The sequence below is a fragment of the Mytilus trossulus genome, chromosome 11 (genome assembly GCF_036588685.1).
Source record: "Mytilus trossulus isolate FHL-02 chromosome 11, PNRI_Mtr1.1.1.hap1, whole genome shotgun sequence".
NCBI classification, from domain to species: domain Eukaryota; kingdom Metazoa; phylum Mollusca; class Bivalvia; order Mytilida; family Mytilidae; genus Mytilus; species Mytilus trossulus.
In genome coordinates, this window is record NC_086383.1 from 56,230,615 (window position 1) to 56,250,428 (window position 19,814).

Consider the following 19,814-nt stretch of genomic DNA (forward strand, 5'->3'; position numbering starts at 1 on the left):
GATTCCTGGTATTGAGACTTAAGAAATAATATAATCTATATCACAAATTCAACTAAATAAGAAAGAAAATCTTTGGGATTAAAATTATCTGTTGTTTGTTAAAAAAAAGTAAATATTCACATGAAAATAGTGTTTTAGCCAGGATTTGTGTAGGGTTAGAGAATAGTCATTAGTGGGAAGAAACTAAAACTATTTTGTCAAACATTTTTGAAATACACAAGTTATTAATGGCATAGTGCAAAGATTATTGGTGTTAATTAAAGATATTAAACATATTTTGACAGTTAACTAATTTACACAGTTACTGCTATTCTTCCTGTTCATGGAAGCATAACAAGGACAGTATTCCAAAGTAATAGATTTTTGCAATTATAACAGCAGGGTGTCCGAGAAACTCCAAAGCTTGTCTATCATAACAGCCAATTTACTTCAGAGTAATCATTGGTCTATTAGCCTAAGCAGGTTAAGATTATAATTTAAATGACACTTCAATAATAAATCACATTCCGAACTATTTTGGAAGTGTTGAAAAACACATAATTTAGTCATTGCCGTATATATGCAAAGTGTTTGGTTTTATTTACAATACCGGTGGTACATTTTATTGTTTTAAAACTGGTAACACTGCGTGTGGGACTATCACTGCCGTTACTGGTTTGCTGCAAGAAGTTTTTTTTTTACTCTTCCTTTCCCTAAAGATGTAAATTCTGATTTTCTCCAAGTTCACATATGTGCCTTTCTATTAATTGTTGTCCGGCATATAAATAACTTAGAAAAATATCAGATCAATGATAGATAGGCTGAACGACAGACGTTTCTCAACGTATGTACAATGTAAACAAACCTTGACCTCGTGGTTTTAATCGAACTGAACTGTTCGGCCCTAAAAATACCTCCCAAGTGAGTCCACTTGTTTATTCACATGCACCATGTGCCGTTTAAACTAAAGATTATTTTTTAGCTCACCTGGCCCGAAGGGCCAAGTGAGCTTTTCCCATCACTTTGCGTCCGGCGTCCGGCGTCAGTCGTCCGGCGTCTTTAACTTTTACAAAAATCTTCTCCTCTGAAACTACTGGGCCAAATCAAACCAAACTTGGCCACAATCATCATTGGGGTATCTAGTTTAAAAAATGTGTGGCGTGACCCGGTCAACCAACCAAGATGGCCGCCAGGGCTAAAAATAGAACATAGGGGTAAAATGCAGTTTTTGGCTTATAACTCAAAAACCAAAGCATTTAGAGCAAATCTGACATGGGGTAAATATGTTTATCAGGTCAAGATCTATCTGCCCTGAAATTTTCAGATGAATCGGTCAATCAGTTGTTGGGTTGCTGCCCCTGAATTGGTAATTTTAAGGAAATTTTGCTGTTTTTGGTTTTTATCTTGAATATTATTATAGATAGAGATAAACTGTAAACAGCAATAATGTTCAGCAAAGTAAGATCTACAAATAAGTCAACATGACCAAAATGGTCAGTTGACCCGTTTAGGAGTTATTGCCCTTTATAGTAAATTTTTAACCATTTTTCGTAAATTAAAGTAATCTTTTACAAAAATCTTCTCCTCTGAAACTACTGGGCCAAGTTAATCCAAACTTGGCCACAATCATCTTTGGGGTATCTAGTATAAAAAATGTGTGGCGTGACCTGGTCAACCAACCAAGATGGCCGCCACAGCTAAAAATAGAACATAGGGGTAAAATGCAGTTTTTGGCATATAACTCAAAAACCAAAACCTTTTGAGGAAATTTGACATGAGATAAAAATGTTCATCAGGTCAAGATCTATCTGCCCTGAAATTTTCAGATGAATCAGTCAATTGGTTGTTGGGTTGCTGCTCCTGAATTGGTAATTTTAAGGAAATTTTGCTGTTTTTGGTTTTTATCTTGAATATTATTATAGATAGAGATAAACTGTAAACAGCAATAATGTTCAACAAAGTATTATCTACAAACAAGTCAACATGACCGAAATGGTCAGTTGACCTGTTTAGGAGTTATTGCCCTTTATAGTCAATTTTTAACCATTTTTTCGTAAATCTTAGTTATCTTTACAAAAATCTTCTCCTCTGAAACTACTGGGCCAAATTAATCCAAACTTGGCAACAATCATCTTTGGGGTATCTAGTTTAAAAAATGTGTGGCGTGACCAGGTCAACCAACCAAGATGGCCACAAAGGCTAAAAATAGAACATAGGGGTAAAATGCAGTTTTTGGCTTATAACTCAAAACCAAAGCATTTAGAGCAATCTGACTTGGGGTGAATTTGTTTATCAGATCAATATCTATCTGCCCTGTAATTGGAAGATGAATCTGACAACCTGTTGTTGGGTTGCTGCCCGTGAATCGGTAATTTTAAGGAAATTTTGCTGTTTTTGGTTATTATCTTGAATATTATTATAGATAAAGATAAACTGTAAACAGCAATAATGTTCAGCAAAGTAGGATCTATAAATAAGTCAACATGACCGAAATGGTCAATTGACCCCCTAAGGAGTTATTGTCCTTTATAGTCAATTTTTAACAATTTTCATAAAATTTTAAATTTTTAATTAACATTTCCACTGATACTACTGGGCCAATTTCAATATAGATAGAGATAATTGTAAGCAGCAAGACTGTTTAGTAAAGTAAGATTTAAAAACACATCACCATCAACAAAACACAATTTTGTCATGAATTCATCTGCTTCCTTTGTTTAATATTCACATATACCAAGGTGAGCGACACAGGCTCTTTAGAGCCTCTAGTTTATTATACTTAATAAAACTGCATATTAATAAATATTTGTTTGCGACACCCTTGATTTATTGTTTAAATTGTTTATGATTAAATTATTTTCAAAAAATGAAATACTTATAGAATAACTTATCGAAGAATTCAAATATAGAAACACATTCAGAGAGTGACCAAACAACACATCAGTTCACGAATGTGGGTAGCGTGATTTAATTTTGGATGTAACGCGTCTTCTGACTGGCTTACAGTGCTTTGTTTTTCAGCTTATATACATCATTTTGTCATGTGAACTTGACGTCACTAACGTTGTTTCATGATTTACTCTGACTTAAAATGGACTTTATAATTAAATTATAAGGAATGATTGTTACATGTTCTGTTCATTCAAAATAACATAAAATCTGTGTTCCTTAAGGCGGCTGGGGCGTTTCAATTAGACTACATAGAATTTGTTGATAATTTGTCATAAATTTTCATCATGCTTTTTCAAAAATATAAGTTAAAAAAATGTGGGTCACCAGACTTTTTCAAGCTACAGGTTGTGAAAAATTGTAAGATTTTGTATAGATAATGCATGAACATTTTTATTTTGTGTGATAAAAAGAAAACTCCCTGATATAATGTTAAGATAAAATGTTAGAAGAAGATAGATGTTAAAACATGCTTTAAGATAAGAAAAATGGAATACAGGGTAACCGAATCTGTGTCTTGCGACACATTAAAATAGTTAAATTCACAATAATTCTATGATAAAATTACTTTATCTGAGTTATCTCTCCTACTATCTGAGTTATTCCCCCTTATCTGGCAAAGTTGGAAAAAAACATGTATCAAACACAAACATGGTGTTATTTTTAGAAACTACAGCTGTAAATATGATAAAACACATAATTTTATATATTTATATCAAAAGTCATACACATAAATTACATTGAACATACTACTCTCAAAATTTGTACATGTCATTAAAGATGTAGACCAACTACTTCAAAATCCAAGATGGAGGAAGACACCCGAGCAACAATAAGCGTTCTCCTGCCACGAATTGAATATTTTTCGAGTTTTGAAATGTTTGATTAATTATTCTTTGTTTTACACTGGCAATAGGCTTTTAATCGCAGTAAAGAAGACCACGTAAAGAACTATGTATTTTTCTCTGCATTCACAGTTTGCTTTGATGCACCTTCACCGACAACGTCTTGACAACTCCTATTTTTGTATGGTGTCAGAGAAGTGCTATAACCGAGTTTATTTCACATGTCAAATTAACGGTTTTTATTTCACTGGGAAATCACATTGATTCATTGCAACCAATATAATATTTATTGATATCATATTTATCCAGCTTTCATTTTTTATGAAAATGATATAATTCATCGATGTAATTTCTCGTTTTATAATGGTCAGGATGAGAAAAAGAAATTAGTTGTAACATTCCAAGAAGAGCTGACACAGATGTTTTCCTCACACAAACTTCATGAGCATATCATGTACTACAAAGTCTTTTTCATCAATGCAACGGATAAAGCAGACGTAGAAATTGGTCGTTTAAAGGATATATTAGTTGACATAGCATTCCAGCAGTCAACATGGGGACAACAAATGCCGATTGTTTGGGTTCCTCTTGATTTACAGATATCAGATATGAGAGCAAATGGAGTAAAGTTGATAACAAAAGAAAGGCTGTTGGAAATCAACCAGTCGAATAAGGAATTTGCTCTAAGTGAAAGAAGATTTGAAGACTTCTTACTTGTTCAACACTCAATCGGAAAGCTATTGTATTTCAGTGAACCTGCTTTACAAGATTTCATTGTCATTCAGCCTTCAGCAATGGTCAATATCCTGAGAGCATTTATCACAGACAGAATTTTTTGGCCAGAGAATGGACCCATTCGAGACATACTGCAGCGTTTATCATCTACTGGAGTTCTAAAGAAGATCGATCTTTTTACTCTTTGGTCACAACCAGCTTTTAACGATATTTTGACCGATGAAAGAATACAGGAATATGTAGTGAAGGTTCTCCTCCACCTTGATATCCTTGTAGAACCTCAACGCTACACTGAAAAAGAAATATCTGCAAATTTGTTTTTGGTGCCCTGCATTGTGACGGAAAATATTCCCCAAAATATGCAAAGTAATGCAACAGATGACAGAACGATATGTATAGCTTATCATCTGAGGGAGACAGTGGTTCCATCTGCTTTATTATTCAAACTTATCGGTGCTTCAATTAGCATCTGGCCTTTGAGAGTAGTGAACTCTCGTTATTGTCTATTTTTTCAAGCAGCAATTATGGATGCTGATAACAAAAACGAACTTCAAATTCACGTGGAAGGGCATAGAATCATTGTATACCTCATACATAAGGTGTCCAAGCAGCTCATATCTCCAGACCTAGCAACAACAACACAGGAATGTTTGACTTTGGCACTAGAAAGAATTATTCAGTTTTACAATCGTTGTTTAGGTGAACAAAGTCTTCAAGTTATGTCAGATCTGTTTGAAATAGAAGTTGGAGAAGTATGCGAAGGTGAAACATGTTTAATACCTTTGTCGGTTGCAAAACAGCAAGTCCATTGGACATGCAAGAATGGTAACAAACATGAAACTAAATGGCCTCTGTATTGGGTTTTTGACAAGGTAAGTGATATTTCTTTATATCCTCTATCTTTTGAATTTATCACATGAAATACTTTGGTAATTGCTGCATGGCTTATAAATCTAACAATTTAAATCCAAACCTGTTGATTGTGTTTTGCAGTTTGAATCGATTACATGATGATTGTCATCATTAATGACACGATTAGAGTAATGACAATTTTGTGTAACAAAAACATTGTAAACTGCAAAAATAAGCATACATGTATATGAACAAAAGACATAATATAATTGCCAATGAGACATCTTTCCAAAAAAGTCCATTGACAAGAATGACAGTAGCTCTTTATACAACCTTTATTAAAGTAATATAAAAAAAAAAGTACTGAACTCCGAGGAAAATTCAAAACGGAAAGTCTTTCACCAAATGACAAAATCAAAAGCTAAAACGCATCAAACGAATGAATAACAACTCTCATTTTCAAAGAATGGGTTTCAAAAATGTATTTGATCACAAACAATCGTTAGCCTCAATAGCTAGTAACACCACAAGAAGTATGAATTTATTTGCACCAGATGTGCATTTCAACAACTAATGTCTACTCAATGATGCACAAGATCATGTTTTAAAGTCTTATACCCAATAATAAGAAGACAACACCAAAAAGGACCAAAATAAAGACAAACCTGAATGATAAAAATGATACCAGTTTGTTTACCTCATTTAAGGGTTAATCTTAACCTAACTAGATGAACAGTCTGTCTAAACAAAGAATGCATTGATTGAAGCTTACAAAATGATTCAATTTATGAGAAGGCATGCAACACCATGCCCAACAGACAGAACAAACATGCAAGAAATGTTGAGCTCCATAAAAAAAAACTTTGCACTTTACATAGTGCATCTAAATTATGTTGTAGATGTTAATGTCAACAGTTTGATTCTGTTTGGTGGTTGAAGTTCTCTGTACTCAATTACTTTCAAAACTTTCATTGAATATTATGAAACTTTTACTAAAGCTTTCTCATAATCTGACGACAGTATGGGATTCAGTCCAAAAATTTGATATGATTTTTTGGCTCACCTGGCCCAAAGGGCCAAGTGAGCTTTTGTCATCACTTGGCGTCCAGCGTCCGGCGTCGTCCAGCGTCGTTAACTTTTACTAAAATTTGCTCCTCTGAAACTAGTGGGCCAAATTTAATAACAACTTGGCCACAATCATTATTGGGGTATCTAGTTTAAAAAATGTGTCCGATGACCCGGCCAACCATCCAAGATGGCCGCCATGGCTAAAAATAGAACATAGGGGTAAAATGCAGTTTTTGGCTTAAAACATAAAAACCAAAGCATTTAGAGCAAATCTAACATGGCGTAAAATTTTTAATCAGGTCAAGATTTATGTGCTCTGAAATTTTCGGATGAATCGGACAACCCGTTTTTGGGTTGCTGACCCTGAATTGTTAGTTTTAAGGAAATTTTGCTGTTTTTGGTTAATATCTTGAATATTATTATAGATAGAGATAAACTGTAAACAGCAATAATGTTCAGCTAAGTAAGATTTACAAATAAGTCAACATGACCAAAATGGTCAGTTGACCCGTTTAGGAGTTATTGCCCTTTATAGTCAATTTTTAACCATTTTTCGTAAATCTTAGTAATGTTTTAGAAAAATCTTCTCCTCTGAAACTACTGGGCCAAATTAAACCAAACTTGGCCACAATCATCATTGGGGTGTCTTGTTTAAAAAATGTGTCTGGTGACCCGGCCAACCATCCAAGATGGCCGCCATGGCTAAAAATCGAACATAGGGGTAAAATGCAGTTTTTGACTTATAACTCAAAAACCAAAGCATTTAGAGCAAATCTGACTTGGGTAAAATTGTTTATCAGGTCAACATCTATCTGCCTTGATATTTTCAGATAAATCGGATAACCGGTTGTTGGGTTGCTGCCCCTGAATTTGTAATTTTAAGGAAATTTTGCTGTTTTTGGTTATTATCTTGAATATTATTATAGATAGAGATGAACTGTAAACAGCAATACTGTTCAGCAAAGTAAGATTTACAAATAAGTCAACATGACAAAAATGGTCAGTTGACCCCTTTAGGAGTTATTGTCCTTTATAGTCAATTTTTAACCATTTTTCGTAAATCTTAGTAATCTTTTACAAAAATCTTCTCCTCTGAAACTACTGGGCTAAATTAATCCAAACTTGGCCACAATCATCTTTTGGGTATGTAGTCTGAAAAATGTGTACAATGACCCGGCCATACAACCAAGATGGCCGCCATGGCTAAAAATGGAACATAGGGGTAAAATGCAGTTTTTGGCATAAAACATAAAAACCAAAGCATTTAGAGCAAATCTGACATGGCGTAAAATTATTTATCAGGTCAAGATTTATGTGCTCTGAAAATTTCGATGAATCGGACAACCTGTTGTTGGGTTGCTGCCCCTGAATTAGTAATTTTAAGGAAATTTTGCTGTTTTTGGTTATTATCTTGAATACTATTATAGATAGAGATGAACTGTAAACAGCAATACTGTTCAGCAAAGTAAGATTTACAAATAAGTCAACATGACCAAAATGGTCAGTTGACCCCTTTAGGAGTTATTATCCTTTATAGTCAATTTTTAACCATTTTTTCGTAAATCTTAGTAATCTTTTACAAAAATCTTCTCCTCTGAAACTACTGGGCCAAATCAAACCAAACTTGGCCACAATCATCTTTGGGGTATGTAGTTTGAAAAATGTGTCAGGTGACCCAGCCATCCAACCAAGATGGACGCCTTGGCCAAATATAGAACATAGGGGTAAAATGCAGTTTTTGGCTTATAACTCAAAAACTAAAGCATTTAGAGCAAATTTGACATGGCATTACATTGTTTATCAGGTCAAGATCTACCTGCCCTCAAATTTTCAGATTAATCAGACAATCCGTTGTTGGGTTGCTGCCCCTGAATTAGTAATTTTAAGAAAATTTTGCTGTTTTTGGTTATTATCTTGAATATTATTATAGATATAGATGAACTGTAAACAGCAATACTGTTCAGCAAAGTAAGATTTACAAATAAGTCAACATGACCAAAATGGTCAGTTGACCCCTTTAGGAGTTATTGTCCTTTATAGTAAATTTTTAACCATTTTTCGTAAATCTTAGTAATCTTTTACAAAAATATTCTCCTCTGAAACTACTGAGCTAAATTAATCCAAACTTGGCCACAATCATCTTTTGGGTATGTTGTTTGAAAAATGTGTCCGGTGACCTGGCCATACAACCAAGATGGCCGCCATGGCTAAAAATAGAACATAGGGGTAAAATGCAGTTTTTGGCTTAAAACATAAAAACCAAAGCATTTAGAGCAAATCTGACATGGCGTAAAATTATTTATCAGGTCAAGATTTATGTGCTCTGAAATTTTCGGATGAATCGGACAACCCGTTGTTCGGTTGCTGACCCTGAATTGTTAGTTTTAAGAAAATTTTGCTGTTTTTGGTTATTATCTTGAATATTATTATAGATAGAGATAAACTGTAAACAGCAATAATGTTCAGCAAAGTAAGATTTACAAATAAGTCAATATGAAATGTTCAATTGACCGCCTAAGGAGTTATTGTCCTTTATAGTAAATTTTTAACAATTTTCATAAAATTTGTAAATTTTTACTAACATATTCCACTGAAACTACTGGGACAAGTTCATTGTAGATAGAGATAGTTTTAAGCAGCAAGAATGTTCAATACAGTTAGATGTACAAACACATCACCATCACCAAAACACAATTTTGTCATGAATCCATCCTCTTCCTTTGTTTAATATTCACAAAGACCAAGTTGAGCGACATAGGCTCTTTAGAGCCTCTAGTTTTATATAGATTTGACCGTTGGTGTTCTGTTTGAATTGTATTACAATAGTAATTTTGAGGCCATTTATAGCTTGCTCTGTATTGAAAGCCGTACTATGACCATAAAAGTTTATTTAACAAATAGTGACTTTGATAGAGCATTGTCTTATTAGCACTCATACCACATATACATATAATAATGTTTATTTTTTTCAGAATAAACATCATTGTGACTTAGACTGTAAAGGTAATGAAACAACACAAAATAGTGGAAAGGGAACAAGATATAATGAAAATCAAAAACCATAAGATTACGAAAAACCAGACAAGACTGCTAAAAAGAAAAAGACAAACAGCAATCCCTAAGTTTTAACTAATAAATCTAAAAAAATTTGACAACACAGACTGGTCCCAAATATAATTTATTCTCTTATTGGAACATAGACGACTTGTTAAAATCGGCTTCTGAGTTATAATTTTAAAAAAATTGGGACGAAAAATCTTTAGCTATACACATTTTTCAAACATAATATGTTCAAAAAAAGAGGGACGGAAGATACCAAAGGGATAGTCAAACTCATAAATTTAAAACAAACTGACAACGCCATGGCTAAGAATGAAAAAGACAAACAGAAAAAAACAATAGTACACATGACACAACATAGAAAACTAAAGAATAAACAACAGGAACCCCTCCAAAAACTAGGGGTGATCTCAGGTGCTCCGGAAGGGTAAGCAGATCCTGCTCCACATGTGGCACCCGTCGTGTTGCTTATGTGATTACAAATCCGGTAAATAGTCTAATTCGGTAGGTCACATTCATGAAAGAGAAAGAGAAAAAAATGGTTCAATATTTTTTTTTCATCAGATCATGATAAAATCGTGAGAAGATAGCACATGCAAAAACATTGTTGAACGTGGAATTCCTTGTCTTTCAATCGATGCATTCTGACTGTTTTAAGGGCATACGATACAGTTACAGAGATAATGACGTTGCTAACATAAATTGTTATGTTCACGACGTCAAACTATGACTTTTCAGGAAAAGGTGAAGTTTTTGACGGATTTTTTTCATTCAAACATATCTAACTTGAAAACGAGATCATGGACCCCTCTTTTTTGCTCACCTGGCCTAAAAGGCCAAGTAAGATTTTCTCATCACTTGGCGTCCGTCGTTTGTCGTCGTTAACTTTTACAAAAATCTTCTCCTCTGAAACTACTGGGTCAAATAAACCAAACTTGGCCACAATCATCATTGATGTATCTAGTTTAAAAAGTGTGTTTTTTGACCCGGCCAACCAACCAAGATGGCTGCCATGGCTTAAAATAGAACATAGGGGTAAAATGCAGTTTTTGGCTTATAACTCAAAAACCAAAGCATTGAGAGCAAATCTGACAAATTGTAAAATTGTTTATCAGGTCAGAATCTATCTGCCCTGAAATTTTCAGATGAATCAGACAACCCATTGTTGGGTTGCTACCCCTAAATAAGTAATTTTAAGGAAATTTTACTGTTTTTGGTTATTATCTTGAATATTATTATAGATGGAGATAAACTGTAAACAGCAATAATGTTCAGCAAAGTAAGATTTACAAATAAGTCAACATGACCAAAATGGTCATTTGACCCCTTTAGGAGTTATTGCCCTTTATAGTCAATTTTTTAAGCATTTTTCGTAAATCTCCATGATCTTTTACAAAAATCTTCTCCTCTGAAACTAATGGACCAAATTAATCCAAACTTTGCCACAATTATCATTGATGTATCTAGTTTAAACCAAGATGGCAGCCACGGCTAACAATAGAACATGGAGGTTAAATGCAGTTTTTGGTTATTACTCAAAAACCAAAGCATTTAGAGCAAATCTGACATGGCATCACATGGTTTATCTGGTCAAGATCTATCTGCCCTGAAATTTTAAGATGAATGGGACAACCTGTTGTTGGGTTGCTGCCCCTGAATTGGTAATTTTAAGGAAATTTTGCTGTTTTTGGATATTATCTTGAATATTATTATGGATAGAGATAAACTGTAAGCAGCAAAAATGTTCAGCAAAGTAAGATTTGCAAATAAGTCAACAGGACCAAAATGGTCAGTTAACCCCTTTAGGAGTTATTGCCCTTTATAGTCAATTTTTAACCGTTTTTTGTAAATCTTAGTTAACTTTTACAAAAATCTTCTCCTCTGAAACTACTGGGCCAAATTTAACCAAACTTGGCCACAATCATCATTGATGTATCTTGTTTAAAAATTGTGTTTTTTGACCCGGCCAACCAACCAAGATGGCCACCATGGCTAAAAATAAAACATAGGGGTAAAATGCAATTGTTGGGTTGCTGCCCCTAAATAAGCAATTTTAAGGAAATTTTGCTGTTTTTATACGTCCAGGATGGGACGTTTTATGGTATACCGTTGTCCGTCCGTCCGTCCCTTGTCCACACTTCAGACAATAACTCAAAAACACTTTCACCAATTTCCATGAAACTTAAGTAAGTGAATTGTTTATATCTATTGATGTAAGCTCCCTTTCGTTTTTTTTTAATTTCAGATTTTAAGTTTTGGATTTATGGGGCTATATTCATAAAAAAGGGGGGATTTTCAACACTTCGGACAATAACTCAAAAAGGCTTTCACCAATGTCCATGAAACTTTGGTGAATTGTTTATATCTATTGACGTAAGCTCCCTTTGGTTTTTTTTTTAATTTCAGATTTTAAGTTTTGGATTTATGGGGCTTTATTCATAAAAAAGGAGGGATTTTCAACACTTCAGACAATAACTCAAAAAGGCTTTCACCAATGTCCATGAAACTTTGGTGAATTGTTTATATCTATTGTGTAACAAATAATACTTAATAAAATCTGATGAAAACATAAAATTTGTAAAATCTTTAGTTCAATTTAAAACATTAAATTTCTTGTAAAAAATAGGTTCCATGAATGTCATACGTTTGTACTATTATTGAATGGTTGCAAGGATGAAAGCACATTAGCAGTCCCTGAAATACTAACTGTTCCCTGAGGCATATATCATTTTATGATAACATTTTTACTATCTAAACTATGGATAAAAATCAAATACTGTTTTGCATATAGGATGTTTTACTCTTGTTAAAATTGGTTGCAATTGAAATCACAAATGATACCTTAGCATCGCAGCTTTTTTATAGAGTAAGGTTTCGGTGGAAGGGTTGAGCGCAATAAAAAATGTTATAAAACATAACTAGTCTACAATAGAACATAATAAGTGAACAAGTGACAACATAAAAATCCTAACGTGTGACTAAATATTCCTTAAATGTTAAAGGGTGTCATTTTATGAAAAAAATAAGGAAATCAAGTCTCCTAAACATTCATCAATATGATCATCTTGTGAATATTCTAATCAATAAAAAGGTTCAATCAATATACCCCAAGAAAATTACCTTCTTTCAAACTACTATAAAATTTGGAAATCAGCCATAGAATTACTAAAACTCATAATCATATATCACTTTCCTTATATTGCATTGAAGACTTCTATGTTATTTGCCAATTTTAATGATATTTGTTTTTTATGCTAAATATTGAAAAGCTGAACTAGGTCTAATCATCAGTGTCTTCTTCAATGTCCTCATCATCAGAAAAATCCTCATTTTCATTCTCAGAAGAGGCCTCCTCATCATCAATGAAATCCTCATCCTCATCATCAATGAAATCCTCATCCTCATCATCAATGAAATCCTCATCTCCATCATCAATGTAATCTTTATCTTCATCATCAATGAAATCCTTACTTTCATCACCTACTTCCTCATTAAGATCATAACTTTCAGAAGAGTCACTTTCACCATCTTCACTTTCCCTGTTATCTTCTTGCTGCTCCTCATTGTCATTGTAGTCTTTTTTGCCATTTTTATACGCCCGTCGTCTTTCAGACGGGACATATTATGGTATACCGTTGTCCGTCCGTCGTCCACACTTCAGACAATAACTCACATAAGCTCCCTTTCCATTTTATAAATATAAAAGGTACTTGGTACTCAGAAAGTGTGTTGTGAACAAGATAGAATGTATGGATGAAAAATTAAGACAACAAACTTAGTTAAATTTGAGGTAGCCTTAATAGTGCCAATTTTTTTGTGCATTTTTATTTATTATTTGGGGGAGGGGGGGGTATTTGACAGGGCTCACACTATTTCTAGTTGATCATATAAATTCATTAAAAGACAAGTTAAAAGAGCAACGGGCGTATCATGCGCTAAAGCGCAGCCCTTTATTGGATATTATCTTGAATATTATTATAGATAGAAATAAACTGTACACAGCAATAATGTACAGCAATTTAAGACTTAAAAATAAGTCAAAATTACCAAAATGGTCAATTGACTCCCTAAGAAGTTATTGTCCTTTATAATCAATTAAATAACAATTTTCATAAAATTTCAAGTGACAAGTTCATTATAGATAGAGATAATTGTAAGCAGCAAGAATGTTCAGTAAAATAAGATGTACAAACACATCACAATCACCTAAACACAATTTTGTCATGAACTGTCTGCTTCCTTTGTTTAATTCACATATGCCAAGGTGAGCGACACAGGCTCTTTAGAGCCTCTAGTTCCAAAGTCCGATATTTGTTACCATTCTGTTAAATTCAATTATATGCGTGTTTCTGGCCTACGACCACAATTATTCTTCTCCTTTGCTACAATGCTTCTTTTGGTAAAAGTCAAATAAAATTAAAAATTTGCACACTAATATAAAGACCATTATTAGTCTAAAAAATATGCTTCTATGACAATCTATCAGTGCTTTTTTGAGAGCCTTATTAATATGCCAATGGTAGGATTTGAATCATGTATAAATGACTAATACCGACTAAGGCTAATTTTAAGGGTTGTCGATAGGTGGGGTCCTAATCCTGAAATCCCGGGCTTAAAACCATGAAATCCCGAGATGCAGAATTTAAAGAAATTCATATCCCGAAATCAAAAAATATATTCCCGGATCCTGTAAGGATCAATCCCAAAATCCCGAGCTTAAAAACACCCGATCCCGACGTCCCGAAAAAGGTCCTACCTCCCTCTAATCTCTACCTTACTTTCATTTTTGCCAAATCATTATTTTCCCTTTTAACAATAAATTATATATAGAAATTCCCTGATAGAATACAGAGAGTCTCTATATACTAAAGTAGTATAATCGTAGATAACATGTAGATAAACGCCATATCCCGAAATAAAAAAATATATTCCCGGATCCCGTAAGGATCAATTCCAAAATCCTGAGCTTAAAAACACCCGATCCTGACGCCCCGAAAAAGGTCCTACCTCCCTCTAATCTCTACCTTACTTTCATTTTTGCCAAATCATTATTCTCCCTTTGAACAATAAATTATATATAGAAATTCCCTGATAGAATACAGAGAGTCTACTAAAGAAGTATAATCGTAGATTACATGTAGGTAAACACGAAAAATAATTGTCCTCTCTAAGGGATATAATAATCGAAATTTTTGCTTTCTAAACATCATGATATGGAGAAGGCTCTATGATTGGTTGTACTTGTGTCACATGTTTTACTTATTTTAATATAAATGCAACTGGTATGACCCCTTGAATAGTAAACATTTAAAAAAAAAAATAGAAGACAGAATACAGAGATTCTCTATACAATTTCTATATATTAAAGAAGTTTACATGTAGATAAACGCGAAAAATAATTGTTCTAAGGAGTTATAATAGTTGTGGTTCTTGCGATCTAAACACCATGATATGGAAAACGCTCTGATTGGCTTATCTATTTTTCTTTTTTGTTATCTATCATACGATTGGTTGTATTTGTGCATGTCTCAAACAGGAAGTCTTATCTATGACTCAAAGTCAGTCGGAAGACGGAATCATTTCCGGACTCCTTTTTTGTCGTTTTTCTCCCAAAATAACTCAATCTCAATAATCATAAGAATGGATGACAAATGGGACTATGCATGTTACCTATAGGACACAGAGGCATGATGATTGATTTATTGTGGAAGGAAGAGAAGCGATACCCAAAATGAGGTCTTCTCGTTTAATAGTATAGATATGCCAAGGTGAGCGACACAGGCTCTTTAGAGCCTCTAGTTTTTAAATTTGATAAATATACAGTACAGCCAAAAAATGATATTTTTTTCTACATTCATGAACATTCGATAAATATGAGTTATTTCTGAATAAAAAATGTATATTTTTTTAAAATAAAATACAGAAATTAAAAATCATCTTATAAAACTATTTAAAAAGTTGTGTTTATCTTTAAAACAAAAAACGTTATGTCTTTCTTTCGAAAAGGAAAATACGGAAACAAATCTGAATTTTGATCAAATTTACAAAACTTCGACCTCATTTTACTAAAAAAAAGTAGCACATGAAGGTATATTTTTTATTACATATTTGATTTAATCAGGTAAAAAACAGTCTATGGATTTTTTTTTTATCAAAATGTAAATACGCATTCAAAACTGTATCGTATGCCTTTAACCATGAAGGAACATTTTGATGCACGACATTGCAATTTAATCAGTGTAACCGTATTGCTTTATGATTATAGTTATCAAAGGTACCAGGATTATAATTAAGTATGACACGTTTGGTCCGTGTTAGGCGTCTTAATAGTTTAGCGAGTGTTGTCTTGACAATACTGATACTTTTTCTCTCTGGTAACATAAAATTTGAATCCCATTTAGCATAAAAAAAGGGGAAACTAAGGAAACTAAAAATATTAACTTTTTGCCAAGTAGTCATTGAACCATGAAAATGAGATCAAGGACAATACACACATGTCAGACGGATACTTCATAACAAAAAACCTCAAATAAACAAAAAAAATTGAAAGATATCCAGATCCGCTACCTTCTGAAGTACTAAGCTTTTAGGACTTGAGCTATTCCCATGTCCATCTTTCTGCGACAGAAGTGGCAGGTCTCACCAAAACCAAGGTCTACACAACACATACACCTCCAAAACTGGGAGAGATTTCAGATGCTCCGGAAGGTAAATGGATTCTGCTCGACATGTTGCACATGTCGTGCTGCTAATGTTGGTAAAACCTGGTGATAAGTGTAATTCGGTAGGTTTCATTCGGTAAAAAGGGCATGGAATTGCAGTTGTCATCTGTAAAACGGCTATTCCAAAACGGTCAACCATCAAATCAGACTACAGATGCACGGCTAATAAACTTCATATCTGACATTTTGACTTATTAAATTAGATTTAAAACAGGATTTTTGACTGATCTTTACTTGCCTTATATATTATAATCAAATTGCTATTGAAATACCAGGGACCTTGTACTTTTTTTCTTTATTGAATAAAACCATCAGACCTGCCAACTTTCCCAAGTTATGGGGGATATTCCTCATGGTATTGATCTAAATTTCGAAATCCTTTATTATGAAAAACTGAAAACTTCAAAACAAAAAATAATCATAGCACAATGACACAATTTCGGGATGTATAAAAGAATTTAGTGGTTGATTGTTACTTAACATTGCCATGAATAGTCTTTAAGGTGATGAAGAAAATTCTAAGTTTTATAGATTTGATCCTCAGTTATCCTGTAGCTGGTTTTGACACCTCTTAGGCATTATTGTTGCTAATTATTTATGAGCTTTAACGTTTACAGTATTTAGTTTTTAACATATTTAACAATGACAAGAAATGAATTTAAGAGAATGTCAAAATAATGTTAACATTATATGTATAATAATGAATAATAAATACATCCTGCAAAATGAGAAATAATCAATCAATCAGAATAGACATTTTCGTGTATACTTAAAGATAAGATAGACAGACAGACAAACAAACATACACCGATAGATACCGATTTGTCTTTCAAGGTCTCGAAAGGGAAACACTACTCTTAAGACCCAATGATCAGCATTTTGTACAGCTAGCAAGAACAATAGGAACTGGTGAATTCCGCAAATTCTTCATGAACCTGGGTATGAAGGAAGCTGATTACGAAAACATACATTTTCGTTATTTCTCAAATCCAATGGATTTTATGTTGTTTGGGCTCTTTGCATGGAGAGACAGAGCAGATAGTACTCCATCGAAGGCAACCTTTGAGAAATTACTGACAGCACTTGCAGCTATAAAAGTACCACATTATCTCTGTCAGGTAAAAACATCATACTATTCTATCAATTTTCTTTGCGAAGTTCTGTACATATGATTAGAGGAACTAACTTCTTAAATCAGTAAAAACTCATCAAAGATACAAGGCTTGCAATTATCTTTCTCTGAATTCAGTGTATCATTAAAACGATGAATATAACATTCCAATGACCAAGACACAACACACAACTAAATGTGAAAATACATCGTGATTGAATTTATTCATCATAACGATGAATATAACATTCCAACGACCAACCCACACCTAAATGTACAAATACATCGTGTTTGAATTTGTCCATCAGCGGCTTAAACAAGAAAGATAGAACAAATGTATTTTATATACTACAAATACTTGACTAGTGTCATTCTGTTGATTAAATGTGAATTAATAGATATAAATATACTATTCATTCATTCTTTGTCATAATACATACTTACAAAATAGTAATCACAATCATTACATGTATGAAATAAACTATGCCATTCAAGATTGTTCCTTAACATAGCTTTCATTTAAAATTGTTTACTACAAACGAAATTAGTGAAATACATGTACTCACAAATTATGGATTTTAATGTTTCCTTTTAATGTCTATACTAACTAGAACAATATTTTTCCATCTACAAGGTCAATCCGTAATTTCATTGTTGTTCATTTTCAAGTATCCCTTGAATTACATAAACATTTGGGATGTTTTTGCCACAGTTAATGAATTTAACCATTCATACATCTATGCACTGACAATAGATTAAAATAGATTGAAGTGAGATTTACTGTTTTTGTATTGGCTAGAATGTTTGTTTTTTTTGTATTTTTAGCTTATTGCATACTCCCTTTGTCTAGTTTACTTTTGTTCTTTTACAGGTACACAGAGAGGACCATACTTTAGTTGGTATGTGTATTATATTACTTCTTTAAGATTCATTGACTACTATAAACATCAGTTTATTTCTAAATTTGTATAGGTATTGTTAAGGTCTTACGCCCCTTTTACCCTAAAAAGCTCCTAATTTATTCAGGCATTTATATAAATCCGTATATTTCAAAAGGTATTATTTTAATTTACCATTGCCATGTTTTAATTTATCAGATAATTATGTCACCCGATCGACAATGTCGGGTGACATATTGCTTTTCTTATGTTTCTTTGTTATTATTATTATTCTTCCACCTTTTTTTGTCCGTCAGCTTTTTTGGAGTAAAATGGAACCAATCTTAATGATAGTTCACCATAGGGTGGAACTAAAAATTTCGGGTTGCAGGTGGGTCTAAGACCATAAAAAATGGCTGCCGTTTCCATGGAAACAGAACAATTGTGAAAAATTCCAGTTTTTGGTTTTTGTGAATAATTTGGAGATGCTTGAACTCAGAATCATCATATTTTAATACAATGGAGGTGCCAGCCATACACTGGTTTTGGATGATTTTGGCAATCATTGGAACCACTATGTTGCCATGGAAACTACTCCAAAAATTTCAAAAATATGAAAATGCTCCAATTTTTTGGAAACTGTAGCATAACGATGAGCAACTTTGGTAGATGTGGAATTTGGCGTTGGAATTTTCAAAATGTCTGCCGTTTCCATGGAAACAATGCAAAAAGGTCAAAATGCTCCAAAAACTTCCAGGTTTGGTAAATAACTTTGGTATGCTTGAACATGAAAGCATAAAATTTTTACACAATATAGTTGTCTACTATATACAGGTTTTGTATGATTTTGACAATCATTGGAACTACTATGTTACCATGGATACAGGATCAAATATTTCAAAAATTTCAAAATGCTTCAAAATTGATGAAACTTAATATGATTGGTGACTGGCAAGTCTGGATGAGACTTTTGGAGTTGGAATTTTCAAAATGGCCACCGTTGCCATGGAAACTGCAAAAATGTCAAATATTTTCAAAATGCTCCAAACTTAGTGAAACTTAATATTATTGTTGACTGGCATGTATAGATGAGACTTTTGACTTTGGAATTTTCAAAATGGCTGCTGTTGCCATGGAAACAGAAGAAATGTGAAACTTTTGACATTGCTCAAAATGAACTGAACAGTTACAGAAAGATATATTGTAATGTGTTGATCTGCATTCACTGTTAAATTGTTTTCAAATGGATGCCGCTTAGTGGCAATAGGGGAAGGGTGACATCCGCTATTGCTTGCAATGGCAATTCTAGTGTTTGATTATAATTCTCGCATTTTAGATTTGTGTCAGGGTAAGAAATAAGGGTAAAGGAGTTACTATATCATATTTTCGCTTTTCAAAGTTTTTATCCAGTTCATAAGCATGATAAGATAATGAAGGTAAAGAAAGAAAAAATACGGTATAAATATCATGCCCTCGAACTCTTGTCTTGATTTACATTTTTCAGTATTGCTCAATTTTAGAAAGGGTTCCTTATTCATGTCAGTAATGAAGTACTGGTTTATGAGCTGATGAAAACAACACATTATAAATTTCATGTGCTCAAAGTTGAATATTT

General features: G+C 33.1%; 1 protein-coding gene across 1 annotated transcript in view; it reads left to right on the forward strand.

The window, feature by feature from the left end:
• The window catches only part of LOC134690183 (uncharacterized), a 63,116-nt gene that overhangs the window by 24,552 nt on the left and 18,750 nt on the right, over positions 1–19,814 (forward strand). The window contains exons 10-13 of the mRNA XM_063550160.1: positions 4,145–5,380; positions 9,401–9,431; positions 17,045–17,328; positions 18,193–18,220. Coding sequence (XP_063406230.1) covers positions 4,145–5,380; positions 9,401–9,431; positions 17,045–17,328; positions 18,193–18,220 — 1,579 coding nt within the window. The remainder of the gene's footprint in view (positions 1–4,144; positions 5,381–9,400; positions 9,432–17,044; positions 17,329–18,192; positions 18,221–19,814) is intronic.